General features: G+C 40.7%; 1 protein-coding gene across 1 annotated transcript in view; it reads right to left on the bottom strand.

Annotated features, from left to right (window-relative positions):
* LOC131354002 (coiled-coil domain-containing protein 148-like) overlaps nt 1–27,739 on the bottom strand; it is a 96,998-nt gene that overhangs the window by 59,915 nt on the left and 9,344 nt on the right. The window contains exons 4-6 of the mRNA XM_058391204.1: nt 14,431–14,534; nt 10,581–10,675; nt 9,582–9,727 (exon numbers count right to left, since the gene is read on the bottom strand). Of these exons, the coding sequence (XP_058247187.1) occupies nt 9,582–9,727; nt 10,581–10,675; nt 14,431–14,534 (345 nt within the window). The remainder of the gene's footprint in view (nt 1–9,581; nt 9,728–10,580; nt 10,676–14,430; nt 14,535–27,739) is intronic.

Raw genomic sequence — 27,739 nt, 5'->3', positions numbered from 1 at the left:
TGAGTCATATCATATTAAGGAAGGATAGCCAAAAAATAATAAAGCAATAACGTAATCAAATGTGTCTACCATTATTTCATCTTCCATTATTTCTTCCTTGAGTTTGTTTCATTGCTTGATAAAGCGGTTTGACTGTGTTGTGTAAGAGGAGAAATATCACATTCAATTCTTAGATATTATTAAAGATCTTCCTAACTTTGCATCAGAGGGGGGGTGTGGATTTGAGGTTTGAACCTGTTAGTGGGTGGGAGATATTAGGCAGCAAGTCAACATTTTGTCCTCAAAGTTGATGTGTTAGAAGCAGGAAAAATGGACAAGTGTAAGGATTTGAGCGAGTTTGACGAAGGGCCAAATTGTGATGGCTAGACCACTGGATCAGAGCATCTCCAAAACTGCAGCTCTTGTGGGGTGTTCCCGGTCTGCAGTGGTCAGTATCTATCAAATATATCATTTAAGGCATATGGAAGCCCTACGTCACAACTTTGAAGGATCTGCTGCTAACATCTTGGTGCCAGATACCACAGCACACCTTCAGGGATCTAATGGAGTCCATGGCTTGACGGGTCAGGGCTGTGTTGGCAGCAAAAGGGGGACCGGTCATAATGTTATGCCTGATTGGTGTACATACTTTACTTTTCGCTGACCTGTATAGTCTGTCTTAAGCAAACAATTGCATAATTTCAATCATACACAGTATCTTTTAAAAGTAAAAAAGTGCTAGTTTGTTTACTGCTGATGCTTTGTTGATCATCGTCACTTTCTGAACTCCAGGACGAACAACAAACCTCGGTGTATGAACTCCAAATTGAAACTTCTTTACGTTTTTTCCCAGGTCGGGGTTCAGAAATTCCACATTATAAGCATTAGTCGGACACAGGATTAATAATCCTAGATGGTTAAGGTGACACATATTCAGTACAGTGCAGTTTATATAACATTTCATGAACATCTTTAGAGCACGATTACCATAAATATGTTAAGTGTCAAATAATACTTTTGTTCAATATTTGCACTATAGTGATGTTCAAAATATCATCAAATATTTAACCTCGACAAACATAAAGTGAACACATGCTTCATGTTTGAAAGCTAGTGCTAAGCTAGCAGCACTTAGAAATACCAGTGTGACATGCTTTCATATGATTCAGTGCCCTTTACCTTTATTCCTAACATTCTATCTGAATCATTTTCAATAGATCTGCCATAACTGTATTTTGTGACAACATTACAGCACCGGTGGATCATTCATTAAATGATAATAGAAGAAATTTGTGGCATCATGGCTTCTGCTACTGTCACATCCGGTCAAAACGCATGAGCATATTACACTTGCTAATATATCTGAACAGAACATGTTGTGATTTCATTTAGCATATTTCCTCATCCTAATTGTGAAATTTATTCCTGGCTATGTGTCTACTGAACAAGCGCTGTATATTATACACATCTATACGATATGACGGACTGCGTTTGCGACAGTAAAAGTGTGTTTTTATTCCCACTCACACAGGGATTCTGACACCACTATAACTGTTAGAGCTCTACATAGCCTTGCTGTTCACCTCCAACCTATTTTTTAACATAATTTTCTTCTAAGTCCAAATTGCTCTAATTTAAAGTATATTTTCTGCTGCATGGCCCCCATTTAAATTCCACTTTAATGTGTGTTCACAGTTTTATCTTTTATCACTTATCATCAGGAAATTTCCTTTAAAAGGTTCTTAAGGCATGAGGTTAAGCTCTTTAATAGCTTTACTTCTCAGGATTTAAGCTCTGCATCACCAAGAGCAGTAATGAGAGTAGTTCACTTTTAATAGAAAGACATAACAGACAATGCCATCTCTCAGAGTCACTGTCTGTCTGTCTTTCTGTCTCTCTCTCTCGCTCTCTCTCTCTCTCTCTCTTTCTCTCTCTCTCTCTCTCTCTTTCTCTCTCTGTCTCCCGGTCACACCACCATCTCTCTCTCTTTGTCTTTCTATCTCTCTGTCTCCCTGTCACTCCACCATCTCTCTCTCTCTCTCTCTCCCTGTCACTCCCTCCTTTCTCTCTAACTCTCTCTCTTTCTCTCTGTCTCCCTGTCACTCCACCATTTCTCTTTCTCTATCTCTCTCTCTCTGTCTCCTTGTCACGTCACCATTTTTCTCTCTCTCTGTCTCTCTCTGTCTCTCTGTCATTCCACCATCTCTCTCTCTCTCTCTCTCTCTCTCTATGTCTCCCTGTCACTCCACCATCTCTCTCTCTCTCTCTCTCTCTCTCTCTCTATCTATCTATCTCTCTCTCTGTCTCCCTGTCACACCACCATCTCTCTCTCTCTCTATCTCTCTGTCTCCCTGTCACACCACCATCTATCTCTCTCTCTCTCTATCTCTCTGTCTCCCGGTCACTCCACCATCTCTCTCTCTCTCTCTCTCTATCTATCTATCTCTCTCTCTGTCTCCCTGTCACACCACCATCTCTCTCTCTCTCTATCTCTCTGTCTCCCTGTCACACCACCATCTCTCTCTCTCTCTCTCTCTCTCTATCTATCTATCTCTCTCTCTGTCTCCCTGTCACACCACCATCTCTCTCTCTCTCTATCTCTCTGTCTCCCTGTCACACCACCATCTCTCTCTCTCTCTCTCTCTCTCTCTCTATCTATCTATCTCTCTCTCTGTCTCCCTGTCACACCACCATCTCTCTCTCTCTCTATCTCTCTGTCTCCCTGTCACACCACCATCTCTCTCTCTCTATCTCTCTGTCTCCCTGTCACACCACCATCTATCTCTCTCTCTCTCTCTATCTCTCTCTCTCCCTGTCACACCACCATCTCTCTCTCTCTATTTCTATCTCTCTCTCTCCCTGTCACACCACCATCTCTCTCTCTGTCTCTCTGTCACTCCACCATTTCTCTCTCTCCTACTCTGTCTCCGTCACTCCACCATTTCTCTCTCTCTCTCTCTCTCTCTCTCTCTCACTCTCTGCCTCTCTGTCACTCCCCTCTTTTTTCTGTCTATCACTCTTAGCCTCTGTGATTTCCCAAAACAGCTATCAAGTGTCTTGCCTTCACAATGTTAAGAATAAACCCTACCTTACCTTACTAAATGCAATTTTTTTTACTACACATACCTCGAATGCATGCAAGATAGCTACCGTCTGAGCCACACTGGTTGTAACACGTCCTCAGAAATTACACCATGTCTTCTGTTCAAACAGCAGCAGAGGGTTCAGTATAGCATGATGTGAGCTTTAACAACGGACTGAACAAACTATTTTGTCGAGGTGCTATATTGCTTACATTCCACACATTCTTAAGACAATTTCTCTATAGGACATCGCTTGAATTGACCAAACCTCACATGTCTGAACACAGCAGAAATGCATTACACTGTGAATAAGACTATAACATAAAAAGTCATTGGTCATGGTGTATGACAAGACAGTGGAGAAAAGATATTGAATGATGCCACCTCGACAAATAAGCACCATGGAATATTTGGCTTGACATTGCTGTCGTTTTACATGTCCTCATGGTCCTCTAGCAGATAGGGATCCATCCTGACATGGAATTATAGGTCATATATAATGCTACCCTAGCTATAGGGGCATTAACCTGGAGGAAAGGACATTCAGCTCAAAACGTCTGTATCACCGCTGCGATGTTAATAGCTATAATTTCATCCGAACTGTTATATTTCTGTAACTTGTCCTCAAGAGCTCTGTTTCAAGTGTGTCTTATTTTTGCTGTCGGCAACAATAACACAGTTGTATTTATTAAAGAAATTACTATGCAGCACCAAATTTCGGATTATTGCATTATGGAAAGTGGAAAGCACTTACAATCATCTTGAAAGCTTCTATAGAATAAAAACCCACATCCTCCTGTCTAGCCAGGCTTTCTTCCACTTTAAAATTTATCTTCCAAAAAAAAAAAAAAAAAAAAAATTCGGTGAAGGTTGAAACGAAGTAGATCTGCTTAAAAATCCATAACATGGGATATTGAACGAGAAAGAACAGAGAGAGAGAGAGAGAGAAGATAGTGCTTTCATTTGTACATAGCAGTGAATGAGCTGAAAGAGAGGACCAGCTGATTAGATGACTCATATCTCATGTCTCAGTAAGTGTGCCCTCTCCAACAGCATGTATGTATCACCAAAGCCATTAACATATGGAATATGAACCCTGTCCCCTTTTCCCATCATTACTGCAGCAGAGGTGAGGAATTTAATAATCATACTTGGGCAAATAGCATAATATCATTCCATTCAGAGCTGCAGTTATATAATGTGGGAAAAGGTGCGTTAAAAATGTTAGCGGTAAGGTGATAAGGCCTGATAACGGGTCGTTTTTATGCAGTGGAACACCACAGGGAGAAGTAGAAGAGTGACTGTTTCCCATTTTCTGTGTGTGTGTGTGTGTGTGTGGGACTGTGTTTTAAAAATCGATATAATTACTTACATTCAGGACAAAGCCAATAGATCCACATGAATCTGTTATTGTTCAAAAAACAAATGGGAACACTGAGTCTCAGGAGTGACACAGTGTGTGTGTGTGTGTGTGTTGCAAGAATACATGCTTTATGTCAGAGCTTTCCATTTATATTCCTACAACATGAAGATATTTGTAAGAGATGCACACCACACTCTCCTGCCTCCCATCAAAACCAGAGGACCGTGACTGCTACCCTGGGTATACCACACGCTCAGCACACGTTCAGCTACTTTCACTTTCTTACATTAGCACCTTTTTGTTTTATGAATGAAATCTTTCATTTCGGTGCCTGAGGGCATGCTTTCGTTCAACAACATAAAGACAATTGGTATTTTCTCATGATAGATAGCATTCTTTGGGCCAGGGATTGGAATCCTATAACTCATCAGCCATATCTGGCTCTTAAACTTGAACTTTTGTAGTTTTTCTTACCCCGATTTCTCCCATATGATCATTTACCACTCTCCTCCCTCTAGCTAGCTCTCACTTATCCCTTAATAGCTACCAACTTAGGTAAGCAAAGATGTAGTGACTGGTTTCACTTGTCTCAGAGACTTCGCTAGCCTTCGCCTAACTTGCTTGAGGACGAGTGAAGCCACATCTTTTGTTAATCTTCTACTCATTTACATTTCTACCTTTACATTTCTGGCATTTTGCAGACGCCCTTATCCAGAACGACTTACATTTCATCTCATTTTATACAACTTAGCGGTTGAGGGCTAAGGGCCTTCCTTAAGGGCCCAGTATTTGCAGCTCAACAATACTCAGGCTACAATACAGAGCAGCTGAACACCTAAACACTGGACACATTGTTCTGCATCACGTGGAAGGTAAACTGATTTGAGGTTCATTGTGGCATTGTGAGACCCCAAGCAATGAAAAGTTCTCTGAGGAACGCTGAAATGGTTCTTTTAGGGCATCGCTGAAAACACTACACATACCACAGACGATTCTGGGTTCCTGAGAGAACCTTTCATAGCACAAGGCTTCCTCAAGAAGTTAAAGATTCTTTAGTTCCCATATAGCAGGGATGTCTAATCTTATCCATAAAGGGATGGTGTGGGTGCAGGTTTTTATTGCAACCAAGCAGAAGCCACACCTGAGTCTACTGAAAGCCAGGATCAGTTGATAAAACAGGTGGAATCAGATGTAACTTCTGCTTGATTGGAATGAAAACTTGCAACCACACCGTCCCTTTGCGGATATAATTGGACATCCATGCTATATAGGAAGTGATAGCTGAGTGGTGAAGACTGCTGTCTTGGAGTACTGGTCATACAGCAATCAGGCATAACATTATGAGCAGTGACAGGTGAAGTGAATAAGACTGATGATCTCCTCATCATGGCACCTGTTAGTGGGTGGGATATATTAGGCAGCATGTGAACATTTTGTCCTCAAAGTTGATGTGTTAGAAGCAGGAGTAATGGGCAAGTGTAAGGATTTGAGTGAATTTAACGAAGGGCCAAATTGTGATGGCTAGACCACTGGATCAGAGCATCTCCAAAACTGCAGCTCTTGTGGGGTGTTCCCGGTCTGCAGTGGTCAGTATCACCAAAAGTGGTCCAAGGAAGGAACAGTGATGAACCGGCGACAGGGTCATGGGTGGCCAAGGCTCACTGATGCGCATGGAGATCAAAGGCTGGACCGTGTGATCCGATCCAACAGATGAGCTACTGTTGCTCAGATTGCTGAAGAAGTTAATGCTGGTTCTGATAGAAAGAATACACAGTGTCAGAATACACAGTGTATGATGGGTCAGGGCTGTTTTGGCAGCAAAAGGGGGACCAACACAATATTAGGCAGGTGGTCATAATGTTATGCCTGGTCAGTTCAAATTCAAGGACCACCAAACTAACATTCCTCCTTTACCCTTATCTGCTCAGTTGTATAAAGGATATAAATTCTCTGGATTACTGAGCGTCTGCTATATGTCGTATATGTAAGGGTTCGCTTTTTTAATGAGGAAACACTTATCTGTATCCGCTTTTTTTTGCATCGACAGTTACTCCTATTGGATGTGGTTGGTTCTTCATGGTGGTATGCTGACATTACTCTGCATACCGTGGCTCTCGATACACCACAAAGACTCGCTTGCAGATGCACCAGCGAGACTCGCACCAACAATTTGCTCTCTTTCGAACTCTGATATGTCTCCCTTTATGTTGTGTGGATTGCATTATTTTATCTACAGCTGTGCTTTTGCTCTGATTATTTAACCTCCACACTCTGCTCTTACATATGGAATGTGAGTTCATTCTGCACTCTATACAAAAACAATACCGAGCAGATATTCCAATAAAATATGCTTTAAATATTATTTACAGTAGCTACCTGGTAAGTTACAAGATGTATTTATGTCTATGTAAATAATGGTTTTTCATTTTAAACAACATTAAGAGGTCTACCATTGCAACATGGTTGATTTTATTACATATTATTCGAGATACTTCCAGCTTTCCTTGTAACACCAGCACCAAAATTAACGTCTCGTCCATGTCAATATACTCAGTATATTAAGTGATCCATGATTCATGAAACTCTCATACCCTTAACCGAAAGGACAGATCTGTTCATTCAGTAAAGACGTAAGACTGCCTGGTGCAGTAGGGTTAAGAGTCTTTTCCGAGAGCATAACTGCAGCATGATGGTGCTATTAATTTTCCAGTTCACAGCCTGGTCACTGACCAAGGAAACGCCGGCATGCTAAGGATTTTAACTGATGGTCAGTCCTCCATCTGCTCACTGGTTTCTCTTACCAATGAGCTATTTGACTGTCCATTTATAACGCCATATTTTAAGATTAATGTAATCACGGCTTTTAATTAGGTTTTTTCAATTCTTCTCTGCATTTCCAAGTGCCAAGATGAACAGTGTTGGGGAAAGGTCACATTTGTGTTTAATTGAGTCGTTTGCTTTATTGCTGTAGACGCAACGCAACATGGCTGTAATGAGAATTTCTGTTTCTCAACCTCTTTTTGTATCTGCTGATGCGTTTGTGTCAGAGGGAATTTATATGTACATGCACGCTGTGTGGAATGGGAATATTTCGGAATACATTTAACAAACACATGGGTGAATTCTGCTAGCACGCTGTTTCGGTTATGAGGTAATAATCAAGGACAGAATGGTGTAATGTGCCAGATAGACAGAGGCGGGACTCTTACCACTGTGAAATCGATTAGTTTCCAGTTTATAGCACATCCTGAAGGGTTTGATTCCTCTTACAGCACAGAAATTGGCCAATGATCCCAAATTATACGTATTTTTATTTGCATCTTTTGTTTTATTTTATTCTTCATCTATCAAAATACTTTGGACCAGTTTATAGGTCTGTTAAATCTTGTGGCACATCTTGTATTGTTACTAATTACAGCAAACAGCAAAAGCCCTGGGAAGATTGTCCCATGTTGCAAATGCGTTAAAGGATGCTTTTACACTTGCTAGTTTAGTCTGAAACAGATCAGGAAGTAGCGTGAGTTCGATTGCACTGGAATTGTGCTGTGATTCCCGCCTGTGCATTATTTTAGCCGATGATATCACCCTTACACGTGTAACGTGGCACCTTTGTGTGCTTCTGTTTACGTTTTGAGCTTGCGCATGTGTTTGTCCCACCTGATTCTTGCTCCATTTCTCACCTCTGCACACCTGTTCCTTATGTCTCCATAATTACCTTCCCTATATATACCTGCTGTCTCGCGCTTGTCCTCGTCTTCTGTTGCTTGGTTTGGCCTTCTGGTTTCTGTTGTTTGTTCTGCCTAGTGTTTCCATGTGTCTGTAATTTTGTTATTTTATTAATAAATCCCCAGTTTCTCATTTTATCCCTACATTTTGGGTCTGGATTCTGTACCTATGGAGGCACCTACTCCTGACAGCAGCAGGGTTTAATAGAATTAAGTGGTGGGGGGGGGCACTGACACTGGAGACTCATTCCAAACATACTCTCCTTACAGAAGCCCAACAATTATTAAAATGGGAATTGTTTGTTTCTAGAGAAATGATAACCTGTTAGACAGTTAGAAGCTGCTGTTATAGAATATTAACCTGTCTAATCAGAATCGACATGAACACTGATATAAAGAAAATGAATCATTAATTACATGAATTATTCAGCAACAACACTATTAAGGCTACGCTTGTTCATTCTGACCCTCACTGGAATGTTTTTTTATGCTTCTGGTTCGATTCTGTTATGCAAATTATTTGTACATGTTATTCAGTAATTGCTATGAATTATTCAATAACCTCAGTTACATTATTAATAAAGGTATGTAGTTACCCTCCGAGGGTCGATTTATAATGTTCGGACCCTGTGGGGAACCCAAAATCTGCACAATAGCTTTTCATTTGAAAGTGTAAGTAAGGTTATTTTTTTTTTACTGTAGCTAAGAGGGTTACGATGTCACTGATGTTGTACATGGCTGTCATTTTGTAATTTTCTGCTTCAGCAACTTTGTAAACAAACATGCCTGGCAATTAGCCAGGCATTGATTAAAAAAATTAGAAAATTACGTTACAAGGACGTGGGACAGCAGGAGAGAGAGAGAACAGGCAGATGAACAGAGTGAGTAGATAGATAGATAGATAGATAGATAGATAGATAGATAGATAGATAGATAGATAGATAGATAGATAGATAGATAGATAGATAGATAGATAGATAGATAGATAGATAGATAGATAGATAGATAGATAGATAGACAAACAGACAGATAGATAGATAGATAGATAGATAGATAGATAGATAGATAGATAGATAGATAGATAGATAGATAGATAGATAGATAGATAGACTTTTTTTGATCCCTCAAGGGAAATGATGTTACAGCAGCATAACACTACAAATAAAAGCAAATATAGAAGAAGAAAAAACACTGAATATTAAGTAAAGATATGTACAACATTCAAAACAGGTGTACAGAAAACAGTACAGATGTTTGTACGTATAGTTGAGTGTGTATGTGTGTGTGTATGTGTGTGTGTGTGTGTGTTGAAGCTAATAAGGATTATTAACATGCGAGCAGTGTTCATTGATTTGGTCTATTCAGTGTGCACTTATAGCATATGAAGGTGTATTAGTGATATGACGAGTGTGCTGGTGATTGTTTATGTACCTGCTGAAGAACTTGAACCCACTCTGTGTGCTGATTGGCTGCTGGAGGATGTGACATCACTCTGTAGAGCAGGTCCTCTCTTAACTGGCACACTGGCTCGACTGTGGCCAAGCGAAACGCTTCACGTTCATGTTCCAAACTCAGATCTACACACACACACACACACACACACACACACTAGTATCAATGATCATACACATTCAATGCCACTCTCTGTATTTGTATATGTATCTGTACTCAGACATAAACCTATATTGGGCGTGGCCTAAACTGGAAGAGGTTTCTTTTACCTTGTGAACATAGCAAAGAGATACACTTTTTTTTTTAATTATTTAGATCTGCTTAGCTAACTTTTTAAGTCTTTTTATTTCTTAAATGAAGAATTAACATGAACATGAATATGGCATGGATGAGACGAAAACGATTCACATACAGAAGACACTAAACACTAGATTTGCTATACAAATGTGTCTTAAATGCTAGTGTCATAAACATGCTTCAGGCGCTCACGGTCATGTGACTTGGTGCATTGGCTTATGGGTGCTGTAGTCCTGCTCTAGTCTGGATACCCAGCCTCTTAACCCTCCCTCCCTCCCTCCACCTAACAGTGAATGCTTATGATCCAGCTAGCTAATGTTTTCTGACAAAACAATCCTGTATAATAGAATTTTACACATAATTTTACTGTCTTGCATTTTTCCCTCGGAATGTCTTCATATTTCATCCTCAGAAAAAAAACAATATTCATTGCTCTGCATAAAATGATGTAAGCTACGGTAGCTTACATCATTTTATGCAGAGCAATGAATATCTCTCTGCATGGCACAACTGCTACAAACACAAATGCACTCGCACTCACTCTGACTCTGACACTAAACACTGCCTGATGCCGTTATTGCACTCCAGGCCACTAATGACCAAACATCTGCTTCTAAATAGTAGAAAAGCTTAAAAAACACTGCGATAGTCTCCATTGAACTGATAATAATTCTTTATTACCAAAACGCAGCAGTCCAGTGAAGAGGTCTCCATCCTCCCCTGCTTCTGAGCTGCTTCTGGTCAGGAAGTTCCTCAAATCTGCCTCGCCTCGTTCCCTAAAACAGGGGAATGAGATGCAGAACGTCGGACATTCTGAGACTGGGTTACAGTGTAGTTGTTGCTGTACGTAATTACTCGTCTGTATAGAAAATGATCGGGTTTTCCAAGCTGAGCCCTTTATATCCATAGTTACCAAATAAACCCTTAAATAAAAACTTTTTATTTTCTCAAAGTACACTGATTGATATCTTACAGCATTGTTTAAAAAGCCCCTGTTATTGGAACTACAAAACCTGATCCAAAAATAACATGCACATGGTTTCTGTTACCCCCCCCCCCAACCACCACAACCCACATGTTGTCCTTCATGTTTGATATCTTCTTTAATTCTGCACCGGCTAATAAAACTAATGAATTAGGGAAGCTTATAGCCTCCAGATTAGCCTTGAAGATTCTCTTTGTCTGACTCAAACCATGGTGAGCTGTTCAGTATCTCAAACACATGTACTTGATTTCTGACTCACTTTTATCTATAAAAATCAAAAGCAGAATCCCAGACACTTTCTTTTCTTGGTTTGTTGTCAAGTAACAGATGGTTCCAGTTTCATTTTGAAATATGATTTTTAACAATACTGACTCTTTCTGCTAATATTAACGGAAAGAGATTATGCTAATGCGTCACGTAGCCCAAGGATCAAGGATCCCTTACTTGTTAGCTGCATTAGCATAGGAAACACACTTTAAATGGGAAAATGTATCTTGGTTGATCCATTACAATGATAATAAGGTTGTGTAAATGGTACTTTTTTGGATTTTTTTTGGCTGGAGTGTTGCTTCTCTGAAGAAAAAGGATGCAGTCATGCAAATACGATGGCAATGAGAATTTTCACAGGTCAGACAAAAAGGTGAGAGCAAAAGCGCAACTATCAAACTTTCCACTGGTGCATACTGCCTGATGGTGCTAATGAATTGGATGGCAGGATCAGTGGGTGGCTTTTTTTTGTCTGTGTGTGTGTGTGTGTGTGTGTGTACTGTTTGCTCGTTACTGAATCCCACATGCGTGCACCCCATTAACCTTGCCTGACTCACACACGCTCATTACCCCAGAGCTATGGCTGCCCTTCTCAAATCACACACCTTTATAAACCTGCAGGGGTCTTTCTTCTATCTCCCCATGTCTCTCTGTCTGTCCCTCTGTCCCTCTGTCTCTCTATCTCTCTTACTCCCACACACATCCATTTAAACACAACGTCACATGTCTGTGTGGGAAATATACCAAAAATACAATGCAGGCAGAATCTCATAAACCCAGTGAACTTATACAACAGGGTTACAGCAGACAGAGTAATGTTAATGGCTCCAGCTGAAGCATTCTCTATTCAAGACTCTTAAAATCTTATCCTTCTTTCCTGAATTTACCCTTCTTCACTCTTCGTCTTTATCTCCTCCCCTCCTCGCTAGTGCGATTCTCTCTATCTGTCTCCGTCTCTCCTCATCTCATCCTGGCTTTTCCTCTCCTCCGGCGAGAAAAATGCAATCAGGAGTTTCGCCTCATCTGTCTTTGCCCGTTTTGCCTGAGTGGCCAGGCAGCTGTAGAGCCGAAGGAGAATAAAGTATCTGACTGGCTCGCAAAGTGTCCGACAGCCTCGGGTCTTTTTACAGGAAACTTTCCCATGTCACCTTCCTCTTGTAGTTTGTAGCTGTGGGAGAACTACAACTCCCTTCATCCACTGCTGACAACTTAGATTATCTCACAGGTGTTACAACCCAGACGGAGAATGAGTTTTTCATCCAGCTTGTGTATCACAGTTGAAACCATGGTGATGAACTCATACAGACTCAGCTGTATCTCTGACATTATATGGATCTCATGGTGGCTCATCCACAGGGCAAGCAGAGCCTCACCATATACAGAACAAGAAGAAGTCCATGTTAAAATACTGATTATTGCTTTGGAGAGAGTTTTAAATGTGACTTTGCTTTATAAGTTTCTAGGCCACAGTGGGCAGCATGGTCAGCAAGGTGGCTTCGTGGGTAGCACTGTTGCCTCACAGCAAGAAGGTCCTGGGTTCGAACAGGCAGGGGAATTTCTGTGTGGAGTTTTCTATGTGGGTTTACTCTGGTTTCCTCCCACAGTCAGAATTGGTAATTCTAAATTGCCCATAGGAGTGAGTGTGTGTGGTTGTCTGTCTGTATGTGTGGCCCTGTGATGAACTGGTGACCTGTCCAGGGTGTACCCCTGCCTTTCGCCAAATGTGTGCCGGGATAGGCTCCAGCAGACCCCCGTGACCCTAATTAGGAATAAATCGGGTATAGAAAATGGAAATCCGTAAACAAAATAAATCTGAAAACACAAGGACAATCTGGAAAACGTAGGTATATTTTGTGATTGGAATTCTTACTGTTGATTGGACGAGACATCTGTCACTCAAGATATACAAGCAGTAGGAAATTGTGTATCTAACTTGTACATGTGTGGAGTTCGGCGTTCACTTTAAATAATTTTTTATATTTATAAGAAAATGTAATTCATTCAATGCTACTTTTCATATGGCGTGAGTTTGTATATACTGATAGTGTATCATGGCATAAAGATTTTTAAGTTTGCAGTGTCTAAAAACACACCTAAAGAATGCAGGAATGTTTCGAAGATAAAACTATTCCATAATAAACGATGTAAGGAGCGTTATAAGAGCAGAGCTGTGTTCATATACACGTGACTTTCTACTGCCGCAGCCTGCTGTACTTCAGTGTATATCTTAAATGACAGATGTGTCATCCAATCAGCGTTAAGAATTCCATTCACAAACTATACCTACCTTTAAGCTTGTCATTTAAAAGGTCACATCATAATTAAATGGTCACAGTTCAGCTTAGTGTAAAGTGTCAAGTTCCGTTGCTTTTCTCGCCTTTCTTTCATTCTCACTATCCAATTTAGCTAAATAAACATATTAGTTGTCAAAATTGCAATAAGCGCTAATAGAAGCCCACTGGGGTGGGAATCACGCCGCCCCATGCTCACTCTATGAGCATTTTCTGTGGAAGAAAAATATAGCATTAACAGATTTACCCTAATACTCTGCAGCCACCAAGATCTGGTTTTATAGCAAATAATCTGATAATAATTTTCCGAGAGAGTGTGTCTGCGATGTAGAGGACTGTTTCTATTGTAAGGCATATTGGAAAGATGAAGAGGAAAGTGGGTTAATGGAGTGGATAATGTTTGTACATTAGAAATGCACCATGGTGACCTTGTTTTCCACACAAAAGCTGAGAAAAAGAAGAAACGGTGTCTCACTTTTCCAATGCCTAAATTTGTTGGATGAGTTTCAAGTTTCAATTCTGAAATGAAGTTAGCTGGAAATGTCGGCCTGGTTAATGATATTACACGTTCTGTGTGCTTCTCCCACACTGCGACAGGGAAGTCGGTGGCTGGATCAAATACATTTGAGCAAAGATACAGCTACCAGTGTTCAAAACAAGCTGGCAGATTATACAATGTGTTACTGCATGCTGTTGAATCTCATTGGCCTGTTATAGGGTCATGCTAAAAAATCGACTAGAAGAGACTAGGCATGAGGAAAATCGGACCAAGCAGTTGATATTAAACATGTGCTTACATTTAAATACAGACCTAGAAATAGTACAGAATCTTTAAAATGGGATTTTTTTTAACAAATGTCATCTCAGGCGTTTGGACCCTGATGTATATGTTTCGGTCATCTTGTTTGAGAAATGGAAAAAAAGTCATCTTTTCCTGGACGCAATAAATGCAGTACAACAATGTGATGTTAATGGGTAGGTGTGTTACCTGGCTCGGCTCAGTTTGTGGTTCTCGGAGGTCCACACCTGTCTGTGCTGGAGGAGCAGGCTGCTCTCTTTCCTCTCCTTTACCACTTGCAGACATTTCTTCATCTGACACGGAGAACAGACATCACATACAGCGTCACTCCAGCATCTTTTCAATACACTTGTCTCAGAGGTTAAAGGGGGTTTGTGAGTTACTGATGAGAAGGTCAGGGTTCAAGCTTCAGCATTGCCAAGCTGCCACTTGTGGGCCCTTCTTAACCCTTACCTGCTCCTCACTGTATAGGAATAAACATGATAAATGCATGAATGTTCATTTACATGCAGCACAAAATGACACTTATTTTTTCCTCTCCCACTTACCTATCTTCTTATCTCGTCTTCTTTATCTTTTTTTCTCTCCCTCATTCTGTCGCTCTTAGCTTCCTTATTATTCCTTGTCAGCTCTCTCAATTCCCCCTCTCTCCCTTCTTTCTGTCTTCACCCCCTCCTGTTCTTTCATTTTTCTTTCTCTTACTCACGTTCGCTTCCCCCCTCCCCTTCCTCTCTCTGAAGCTATATTCACACATACAGTGATTTTATCCCCGCAAGTGGCCAGTCGCTGTACGATGAAGACTTGAGTAGGCGTTCCTAATACTGGTTGCCATAGTGATAATGTTCCTCAGTGGGTGGCACAGCTAGCATTCACACATGACAGCAAATCATTTTCTTGCCTCGAAAATGTTTGGGTATAATATTCACCGGTGCATTTATGCATCGTTTCGTACGAGATGAAGGAGAAGCAGTGCGTGCTCTTTTTTGCCGTGCGCTCTACTGGCTTCGCTCTCATCGGTAGTCGCTGCAACATGTTGCACCAGGTAAACTTTTCTCCACTCACTGGACACGCCACATCTGGTCACTAACAGATGCTGTCGGCCATGTTGACAAAAGTGGGCTGCTTTCGTTGAAAATGAACTCGCTTTGCTGCAGCGAGTCACCACGCCACCTCTTGAGGTCACTTCCCATTTCTTTCTTTCTTTCTTTCTTTCTTTCTTTCTTTCTTTCTTTCTTTCTTTCTTTCTTTCTTTCTTTCTTTCTTTCTTTCTTTCTTTCTTTCTTTCTTTCACATTTACTGATTTAGGCAGAGCAGATGGAGGGTGAGGGCCTTGCTCAAGGGCTCAGCAGTGTTAGTGTGCTGGTACCAGGATTTGAAATTCCAATCAGTTGTCTAGAGCCAGCAGTGAAAATCCAAGTCTCCTAGTCAGAGAATTGAATCCAGGTCTTCTGTGTGACAGACGGCGGAAAATAGTTCCCACAATACCACCAAGAACAGATTTTCTTTCTCGCTGCCTTGTTTTTCTCAGTCATGCTCGCTATTTCACTTCATTGGTTTTACTTTGACTCTGTATTCGCCCTCCTTCTTCAGCCCCCTTCAGCACAAATCTATTTTCTACTTTAATGTAGCTACAGTTATGTAGCTAGGGTTTGCATTAAAGAATAAGCATGTAGGATACACAATCACCAAAAATTGGAGGGGAAAAGTGCTGTAAACGAACGGTTGAAGATTTAGAAACCTTCTTCTTGTGCATGTGAGCAGTGAGAGACGGTAATGGATGTAAGATGATGATTTGTCTATTGAGAGCTCAAAGCCGGGAGGTTTTAGCAGAGCGGATGGAAAGCACAGCTGAAATGAGTGAGAGCGTTTTCATTTTGGTTTCGTATTACCGGTGTTGTGGTTACATTATGAGCCGCCGTGCCAATTTCTGTTACTACTCAGCCACTTTTGGTTATTAATAAGCTGCTAGATTGTGCTTGTGCTGTTGTTTTGGTCATTTTATTGACTTGGAAGTTGAAGGTAATCACATCTAATGCTTGAAATGACTTGCACACAGCACACACAGTGAGTACTAATGAAAAACAACTCACGGGCTAGTTTAGTGCTATTGATGTGGTGCGCAGTGTGTGAGCTGTGAGCGCGCTCCACTAGCCGCCTTCTTCATGGAGCTTAATATTGAAAACGGAAACCAACTCTTATAGTCCTCTCAGTACATTTAGTACACTAGGCAAAGGTACATCCCATAACCACTTAATGCTGCCTCACTTTTTATATGCTTTCCAATTTGTGTAAACATGTGACTACATTGTTTATCATTTCTGTCCAGTATTTACTTCCCTTGAACTGATCCATGTTTTTTAAAACATGATTAAAACTTTATTTATCTTTCTTTAGCTTAATCTTTACATTTTTCTTTAGGATTCCCTTTTTATCCAGTCACTGAATTTTGATGGAATTTTGGCCAGGGAGACTCAATTTCCTTCTGCCATTTAGTGGTGCTTCATAAGATGATCCAAATTCAGGATATTTTTTGTTCTCTAACAAAATGTAGAGCTTTCCAACGACAAGCGTAAAAAATGGACAAGCGTAAGGATTTGAGCGATCAGAGCATTTCCAAAACTGTAGCTCTTGTGAGGTGTTCCCGGTCTGCAGTGGTCAGTATCTATCAAAAGTGGTCCAAGGAAGGAACAGTGGTGAACCGGCGACAGGGTCATGGGCGGTCAAGGCTCAGTGATGGACATGCGGAGCGAAGGCTGGACCGTGTGATCCGATCCAACAGACGAGCTACTGTCGCTCAAACTGCTGAAGAAGTTAATGCTGGTTCTGATAGATATATCGCTCTTCCTTTCTGTGTTTTTCTTTTGTTATTTTTTTCTCTCTCTTATTCTTTACTTTTTCAGTGTCTTTATGACTTTCACACATGTGGCAGACTGATCACAGTGGCTCATCTCTGAGTATCTTTGTCTCTAACCTCTTTAATGTATGAACGGAGGAAATGAGTGAAGTGTCTTTGCTGAGAATGTATTTAATCACAGTCATTTGATGTTTATCTATCTATCTATCTATCTATCTATCTATCTATCTATCTATCTATCTATCTATCTATCTATCTATCTATCTATCTATCTATCTATCTATCTATCTATAACTTTATTGTAGTCTTTTATTTCTTTATCTATTTTTATTATTAGTATTCATACTCAAAGTCTTAAACACCTTTTTGTCTTTAAATGACTACACTTTGACTTAAACAGGAGAAATGTGCTGATGGATGAATATTCGTAGCTGAAGCTGCTGAAGACTCGTTAAATACGGTGCATCAGGCAGCGTTCCGATATCCAGCAAGCCACTACTGAGCTCTTGTGCAAAACACGTAATTCTCGACCGTTCTGCTTTAAGCTTGTCCTATCAAATAATCACATAGAAAATGAAATTCGCTCATTTCTTTCTGTTCATATTGCCCTCCACCCAAGGCTGTGGGAAGACTGCGGCTAATCCAGATGACGCTGTATAACTGCACACACACACAGATAGGAACACAAACATAGACATACAGTACATCGTTTTCCAGTCTGGTTCACCTTGTTATCAGTGCTACATACTGTACATGACATGTTTCCTAACAACTATCCAGACTGTGAGCATACAGTCTATATGCTGAGCCTCAGTACCTGGATTCACCTGGAGTGGAAAAAGCACATTTTTGTTTGCAGTGTTAGTTAATGCTGCTGTGCATGATTCTTCAGTATTTTCTTTAAATTTGGTTTATTTAATAATCTCATGTGGTAGCTTAGTGGTTAAGGGGCTGGACAACTGGACTAGTCCCGAATCCCAGGTCCACCGAGCTGCCACTGCTGGACTCCTGAGTAAGGCCTCAATTTCTCAGTTGTATAAAATGAGATAAATTGTAAGTCGCTCTGATGAAGAGTGTCTGCCAGAAACGTCAATTCCCACGCACCAGCAGTCAGCTCCCCTGATTATACCATCAACTATTCAACCAGAAAGCATGAAGACTATTACATGCTTACTTTGAGGCACATGAAGCCAGCCTAACACATCTGTTTCATACTGCTGCTCATGCTTCATCACATGGTAATGGAACACACTCACCTCTCCGCTTTCTTCAGCCTGCACGAGCTCACAATTTGCTAGAGTCACTGTGATTGACCGGAGAGACAGTATCCAAAGGAAGCACAGGCAATTTCACTCCACAGACGGCCGTGGCATTGTCAAGGTTTGGACCAACAATTGTGTTTTTCTGTTGTGTGTCTTGTGTGGAGAATATAATACCATGCCATTTTTCACCTCGAGGACTTGTCATAGGTTGCACTAGTCACACGCTCACACACGGCAGTCCCTTTAGGATTTTGCAATTGCAGAAATTACCACAAAATCAACATATCTGGAGAAGCTTGAACATTACTGCAGATTTCCTGGGGCAGTGAATGTAATCACTGCACACATTCAGCCATCTTGGATTCGTGTGTGTGGAACATGAGTACAGCTATCATAGAAAGCAATTACATATTGTCTCCTCACTGGTAGGAGTTAAAAAGAATGTGTTGCATTAGAAAAACGAAGCAACAAAATCAATAAAAACCTGTAGGAACTGATACAGGATAAAGAACCGAAGCCCAAGGGGTAAAAGAGCTGCACTGCAGGTATAAGACAAGATCTAAAACACTAAATATTTACCATTATTGCTTTTCATCACTGTGTGCCTACTTGAGAATCCACTCGCTTCTTGTTTCTGTAGTTATTCGGGCTGACATTTATTTAGCCTGACATTCTATCAACCCCCTTTTACACCAGTGTTTCCTGCTCCCGCTTCTACACATTTCACATCTTCCCTCTGCGCCTACGCACCTAATTTACCTCACTAATGAATGTTTGGCTTCATTTATATCAACTAAACAACCCTGTTGTCTGTGTGCAAATAAATTAAAGAAATTGTTGTGTACTAATTATCAGCGTTGTGGTCTCATAACACAGACCAAGATCTGTCTCGAAATCACAAATCAATGGTCTCGGTCTTATCATATATTTAGCATCATAAAAATCATACCCAAGTACTTTGTAATGTTCCTGTTGCAGGACTAGAATGTCTGCAAGTGGAGCAGCTGTATATTTTAAATGACTATGTTTCCGAGTACGTTTCATCATCTTATGTTAGCACAAGTAGTTGATTTGCAAAGCTTCTTCTTCATTAAAAAAAGAAAAGAAAAGAAAGAAACTTCTGGATAACTAGCAAACTCGCTGTCATTTCATTTTCCTCAAGCATACTCCCTCACCATCCCCACCACATGTCTGCTTTATATAACAATGATAGAAAAAAAGGATTACACTGCAGTGCTAGAACAATGGGATAAGCTTAGCATTTCCTTAGTACTCTGTACTCTTATTTGTACATAATGATCATACTGAAGTAGATGAGGTGAGGTCATATGGTCTTGACATGGACATGGTCATGTGTGGTGATTGGTCTCGCAGTCATACTCGCTCTCGACTTCAGACTGGATTTCTCAGTACAATCTAAACCTAAATGGGTTTTAAAAGGTTCTATATAGAGATATCTATATAAAGAGTTCAGTCAGAAGAAACCTACAGGGTTCTTTACAGCGTGTGAACAGATTCTATATAAGCAGGTTCTATTCTTGTCCATTTTTCCTGCTTCTAACACATCAACTTTGAGGACACTTGCTGCCTAATATAATATATATAATAATATAATATATCCCACCTACTAACAGGTGTCATGACGAGGAGATAGTGTTATTCACTTCACCTCTCACTGCTCATGGTGTAATGCCCGATCGGTGTATAGCTGAATAATGCAAATCCATGCAAAAGCAAAAATTAGCTCAAAGAGCTATCAAAGAAAATGAAGTAAGGTTCTACATAGAATCCCAATGAACTGGTGTGTGTCTTGGTCTTTGCTAAGGTATTCTTGAATCCAACACTACTAATTATCATAAAATTATTAAAATATTTATGACACCATTATTCCTAAGCACTCAGTTTGTCTATGTTTGGACTAATCAGCCACTCTGAGGTGCAGAGACACATTTTTATTTAACAGTATAATCAAGTGTGTGCCAGTTTAATCTAGATCAGTTTGCTGGATCAGTTCACAACCTGCAATCAGAGCAACGCCAGAGTGCAAGCCAGATAGCCTCAAAACACTGAAAAAGGAGGATTCATACAATGCCAGTTCAAATGAAGTGAGAAATTTGCATCTGCTGAGGAATATGGATGCATCCTTGAAAAAAAAACAGTATATATTGCATTGTTTGCATAAACAAACTCCAGACTTGGCGGATTATTAGTCGTATTGATCTAATAAAAGGCGGTTCTCTGGTGCTCACAGCTCGTTTTGTTCTGTCAAATTACCACTGTGCAGCTTATTTCCATTTTTTAGTCCACGAGCTAAAGTGTAAATTTACCCAGTGTCTAGGTGATATTTTCTTATTTTTAACCAAAAGCTCTATGGTTTTCTTTAAGAAACATCTGGAGCTGTTGTCTTATACACCATAACATTATGACCACCTGCCTAATATTGTGTTGGTCCCCCTTTTGCTGCCAAAACAGCCCTGACCCATCATGCACTGTGTATTCTGACACCTTTCTATCAGAACCGGCATTGACTTCTTCAGCAATTTGAGCAACAGTAGTTTGTCTGTTGGATCGGATCACACAGGCCTTCACTCCCCACGTGCATCAGTGAGCCTTGGCCGGCCTTGACCCTGTCGCCGGTTCACCACTTTTCCTTCCTTGGACCAATTTTGATAGATACTGACCACTGCAGACCGGGAACACCTCACAAAAGCTGCAGTTTTGGAGATGCTCTGATCCAGTCGTCTAGCCAGGGGTGATTCTAGAATTTTCTTTTAATGGGGGCTCAGCCCCCAGTGAGGGTATAATAGTAATTAATAAATAAAATAAAATAAAATAAAATAAAATAAAATAAAATAAAATAAAATAAAATAAAATAAAATAAAGGTTTGACTAATAGGGTAGGATGGTAAAAATTATTGCAGCATTCCACTGTATTGCACAGATGTGTATAACATTTGAGTACTGAACAAGCCAAATATGAATCTTCCTGATCTCTCACACACACACACACTCACACACACACACACACACACACACTTGTCCTTTGATCCTCGCTCTGTGATGCTGCGGTCTGCGGATTGAAGAAAGATGGGGAAGAGCCTAAGTCTGCCGCCGTTTTCATACAAAATTTAAAAGGGACTGAGGAGATCACCAATTTGTGTACAGTTTATGGAGAATCGCAGAATTTTAGGAGGGCTGAGTAGAAATGCCCCCCTAATAATGGCCTAGCGACGCCCATGGGTCTAGCCATCACAATTTGGCCCTTCGTCAAACTCACTCAAATCCTTACACTTGTCCATTTTTCCTGCTTCTAACACATCAACTTTGAGGACAAAATGTTCACTTGCTGTCTAATATATCCCACCCACTAACAGGTACCATGATGAGGATCATCAGTCTTATTCACTTCACCTGTTATGCCTGATCGGTGTATTTCATTATTATATCTTCCAGCTATTGATGTTCGGCTCTGTTAGGTACTGAAAGCTGAGCTATAGGCATTGCTGTTACTCGTGAACTGTAATTTAGTGAAAATACTTCACTGGAGATCTCTTTTCAACATCTGAGCTGTTTGCTAGCACAAATGCTGAGACGTGTGTTTGATTCTTAGCTGTGTGGATGGAGAAAAATGATGGAAAAACCTTTACACTGTTACTTGTTCAAGATATACTGTAGAGGTGCAGAGATATCAACAGAAACGGACATGAACCTTATTAATGAAGCACAGACCCGGCAGCGCATTAGCATTAATGCATGCATACTGTGTGTGTTAGTGCGTATTATAGTGCCTTGCTGATTCAATGATTATTTAAATCGGCTTAATAAAGACGCAATGACAAGTGATGTTGTTTTGATCGGTACGATATTAGACATAATTAGGCAAAGAATAAAAACCCCAGTGGATAGCTAATTTTTGTGGGAAAAAGAAAAACAGATAGTAGTGAGGTAAAAGAATCAGCTCTTCTGGTGAGCTGAGATAAATGTTGTGACTTACAGAAAAGAGACAGTATTCCTGTCATAAGCGCCGGCTCCACAGGTTCCTGACCTCTGCACTAAACTATGCTGAGCTGAGTCATTTTCACTGATGCCATCTGAGGAATCCTGCTATAAATATAACAAATATTCTTCATCACGCTCAGCCATGTGTCCCCACAAGGTCAAACATGTCACACAATGAGATGGCAAACACACACACACCCACACACACACACACACACACACGAGGATAAGCTTGATGACATCATCAGAGCCAGTGGCGGCCAACTGATCCGGTCTGACCGCGTAAGAGGTCATGACCTCGCACTCTATCAGCAGGGTGAGTGGAACAGTAACAGGAAGGAAGATATGATTTATCACACTGGAAGTAATCTAAAACAACAACAACTTGTTATTGTAATTTTACAAAGACGCACACGGTCTACCGAAGAGAAACCTTTTTTATTTTTTTGAAGAGTAAGCTTTAGAGCTTTTTTCTTTATTCTTTAAAAACACAGTGTTAAAAAAACAGCTAAATTTAGCATAATGCATGCACACACACACCACAAACACCACACACACACTTCCACATACTGTCTCCGCAGTCAAGAAAAGCAAACACAAACAAGGAATCACTAATTAATCTGGGGATGAATTTGCACACCGTACATGCAGAGGCTCGGTCGGCTTTTTTGTTTGTAGAGAGTGTGTGGGCATGTGTTATATCTTCGTTGGGACCAAATATCCCAACATGTATTAGGAATATCTGACTGTTCTGACAGTGTGGGGATATCTGAGGAAAACTGCTTTCTGTTGAACAAAAAAATTGCAGCTTTTGCAATGTGTTTTCCTTTTGCTGCTGAGGTTAAAGTCAGGGTTATATTTTGATGAATATAAATTGTCAAAAGTTTTGGGACACCCCTCCAAATCATTGAATTCAGGTGTTGTTTTTCAGGGGTTGGGCTCAACCCCTTAGTTCCAGTGAAAGTAACTCTTAATGCTTCAGCTTCATACCAAGACATTTTGGACAATTTCATGCTCCTAACTTTGTGGGAACAGTTTGGGGATGACCCCTTCCTGTTCCAACATGACTGCACACCAGTGACCAAAGCAAGGTCCATAAAGACATGGATGAGTGAGTTTGGTGTGGAGAAACTTGACTGGCCTGCACAGAGTCCTGACCTCAACCCTATAGAACACCTTTGGGATGAATTAGAGTAGAGACTGCGAGCCAGGCCAAAAAGCAGACTTCTGCCTTTACATGTACATGAATGTAATATGGAGTTGGCCAGCCCTTTGCAGCTATAACAGCTTCAACTCTTCTGGGAAGGCTTTCCACAAGGTTTAGAAGAGTGTTTACGGGAATTTTTGACCATTCCTCAGGAATAGCATTTGTGAGGTCAGGCACTGATGTTGGACGAGAAGGCCTGGTTTACAGTCTCCGCTCTAAATCATCCCAAAGGTGTTCTATCAGGTTGAGGTCAGGACTCTGTGAAGTTCCTCCACACCAAACTCACTCATCCATGTCTTTATGGACCTTGCTTTGGTCACTGGTGTGCACTCATGTTGGAACAGGAAGGGGTCATCCCCAAACTGTTCCCACAAAGTTGGGAGCATGAAATTGTCCAAAGTGTCTCGGTATGCTGAAGCATTAAGAGTTCCTTTCACTGGAACTAAGGGGCCAAGTCCAACCCCTGAAAAACAACACCTGAAAAGGCAATATAGTGTAGCATAAATGAACTGCATTAAAAAAAATAATGTCATAGGAAGGTCCTCACAAGGATAGTAAGACAAATGTGTGTGTTGTATGACTGTGTGTGTGTGTGTGTGTGTTTGTGGCTTCTCAATGCCACCCAGTGTAGTTTGGTAATAAAGTTAGCTTTCTGAGGTGACAGAGTCAGATAATTGTGCATTTTCCCCGTCCAGAGATCTTCCAATTACAGCATGTGGGAGCAGCCTGGGTGAAAACGAGGACAGAGATGATGAGGCAAGCCTCCAGTAGTGGCTGACAAATGCCCTATGCTTCATTTATATAAGCTGTGGCTGTTCAGCTCTTTCACTCAAGTGCATTATAACACACTAATGTGACTAAATGGAAGGAATGTCACCAGGTTTACAACACTGTGGATGTAAAAATAAAGAGGCAAAAACACAATGTGCAACACACCTGTCTCTCTCTCTCTCTCTCTCTCTTTTCACTTGTGCAACATCAGTTAGTTTTTTTTCTGAAAGTGTCTACATCTTTACTAAGCATTGCAGTATAGTCCCATGGGAAAGCTGGTCCTGTTTAATACAGCCATCTCTGACTTCATCACAACTAGGAATATAACTGCTGCATCTGTTTCAGGCTGAGGAAACACACATTATCCCATCACCTGAAAGGATCATTCAGGACAAAACCAACAGATTGTGAACAGCTCTAAAGACTTCAGGGCAAAAATAAATAAATAAATCATCCTGACTCTTCAAGTAAAGTTCTTTCATCCTGATTTAAAGAGAGTGATGCAGCAGAGCTTTAGTCCTTTAGTCTGGAAAGCTCTTTCACCTCAACATCTGTGCATCCTACTCAAGCATCAGCTTCCAAAGCTTCAAAATTCAGGCGATTGCTTGGGTAAATGACATCACACTATCTAACTAACTAGTTGATCGCTAACTAGGTAAGTTAACTGAGGCTCTGCTGTAACGGTGACATATAGCTCCTGGACGTTTGCGTCTAACGTTACTGTCCGTCCATTTGGTCGGGGAAGCTGAAGCTGGTGTATATGCCTTTAAACTGGGGGAGGAAACTGGAGTACCAGGAGGAAACACGGGCAACTTCCATCCCCTGAGGTGTGAGATAAACCTGTTATACATATCTAGATGCAGCAAAGCCTGACTGTTATCCATTATGTCAGGAGCAATAACCCTTTTATGTCCCCTTTTACTGATGTCATTCTTCCAACTTTTCACAAGAAACACCAAAATACAGCAGCAACCAACAAAGCACCAGAATTGCCAAGCACATCACAAAAAACTTCAATGTAAACATATTGAATGTGTTTCATAACTCAACGGTGCTCTAATTCACTCAGGAACAATCAATTGTCTTTCCCTTTCATTCAGGTGACTGCCAAACTCAGGCCACTGTATCACCGTCAAGCATCTTCGATCGAGCCTTTCAGTGGATTTCGTATGCAGGAGGCAATATTTAATTCAGAGAAGACATGATGAGGGATAAATAATTGTTAATGATGAACAGTGACATGTCATTACTGTTCATTTACAGTGTATTCCCAAAGTGTTCCTGTGAATTTTGTTTTCCCCATGGTTCACATAAATATCGGTGTCACTTCTGAGTGCTAATTTTGCTACCCTTGTTTGCTTTAGTAGAAGTCTGGAAGCTTATAAGCAGCCTAAATGCTGAGAAGTCCTTGAAGGGACATTATACACCAATCAGGCATAACATTATGAACAGTGAGAGGTGAAGTGAATAAGACTGATGATCTCCTCATCATGGCACCTGTTAGTGGGTGGGATATATTAGGGAGCAGGTGAAAATTTTGTCCTCAAAGTTGATGTGTTAGAAGCAGGAAAAATGGACAAGCGTAAGGATTTGAGCGAGTTTAAATGTGATGGCTAGACGAATAGATCAGAGCATCTCCAAAACTGCAGCTCTTGTGGGGTGTTCCCGGTCTGCAGTGGTCAGTATCTAGCAAAAGTGGTCCATGGAAGGAACAGTGGTGAAGCGGCAACAAATTAAATTATATAATAATGCCACTGTATTGTTTATTCAGATTTTAGAATTCTGATTGGATCAGAAGGTGTTGATTATTTATAAGCTGATGTTTATATTAATGCGCTCACCCGTCACTATAGTAACAGCTAATTCACAAGGACTTGCGTGACGGACATGTGACATAAACTAAAACTAATAAACGCATTAAAAACGTGTTGTTCAACAGTGTAATCATTGACACGGTGAAGCTTTCTGCTGTTTATTTGCATTTACGACAGCCATTTGTAACAGTCAGAGGCAAAGCTGTAGCTTTAGGCGTATCGTCACGGTCTTCGGGACAGAGGACATTGCTTTATGCGGTTTCTCAATAACGTGACATTCAACTGTGAGGATAAATAAATTGCTCGTGACGGAACGACTGTTATAATGTAAGCAATAACAGAACAAACATGTTTTACAGATTTTCCACCACATTAAATAGGAATAAAATAATTAGCATAATAATTAAAAAAGTGTAATCATCGGCAGAGTAAATTATAAGAAGAAAACAGTTTGATGTAAAGGGCGATTATTGGAAAATAATCAACTCCAGGGTTGGTAAGAGATTCTGTATCATTGATTATTTTCCTGTAACAATGTGCATTACTCCTTACATATTAACTTTAATTTAAAGATATTTTAACAATTTGGATTTTTTTTCCATTACTGGGTATTAAGACTACATTTTCAAGTCAATCAGTTATATTCATGGCATCATTGTTATAGTGACAAAAAATCTATTGTGTGCGTGTCAGCGTCTTTTTATTTTAGAATGTAATTAAAGATTCATATCTATTCAGAAATACATTTATAAATATTATCTATACAAACAAATTTTGCCCAAATTCCTAAAAAAGTTAATGCTGGTTCTGATAGAAAGGTGTCAGAATACACAGTGCATGACGGTTTGTTGTGTATGGGGCTGTATAGCCGCAGACCAGTCAGGGTGCCCATGTTGACCCCTGTGCACCGTCGAAAGCACCAATGAGCACGTGAGCATCAGAACTGGACCATGGAGCAATGGAAGAAGGTGGCCTGGTCTGATGGATCACGTTTTCTTTTACATCATGTGGATGGTCGGGTGCACTTACCAGGGGAACACATGACACCAGGATGCACTATGGGAAGAAGGCAAGCTGGTGGAGGAAGTGTCATGCTTTGGGCAATGTTCTGCTGGGAAACCTTGGGTCCTGCCATCCATGTGGATGTTACTTTGACACGTACCACCTACCTAAGCATTGTTGCAGACCATGTGCACTCTTTCATAGAAACGGTATTCCCTGATGGCTGGGGTCTCTTTCAGCAGGATAATGCGCCGTGCCACACAGCAAAAATGGTGCAGGAATGGTTTGATGAGAACAACAATGAGTTTGAGGTGATGACTCCGCCTCCAAATTTCCCAGATCTCAATCCAGTTGAGCATCTGTGGGATGTGCTGGACAAACAAGTCCGATCCATGGAGGCTCCACCTTGCAAGAGTTAAAGGATCTGCTGCTAACATCTTGGTGCCAGATCCCACAGCACACCTACAGGGATCTAGTGGAGTCCATGCCTCAAGGGGTCAGGGCTGTTTTGGCAGCAAAAGGGGGACCAAAACAATATTAGGCAGGTGGTCATAATGTTATGGCAGATCAGTGTATATTAGGTATCCAC

This window comes from Hemibagrus wyckioides, linkage group LG06, assembly GCF_019097595.1.
Source record: "Hemibagrus wyckioides isolate EC202008001 linkage group LG06, SWU_Hwy_1.0, whole genome shotgun sequence".
In the NCBI taxonomy this organism is placed as follows: domain Eukaryota; kingdom Metazoa; phylum Chordata; class Actinopteri; order Siluriformes; family Bagridae; genus Hemibagrus; species Hemibagrus wyckioides.
This window is presented reverse-complemented; position numbering and strand designations above follow the sequence as displayed.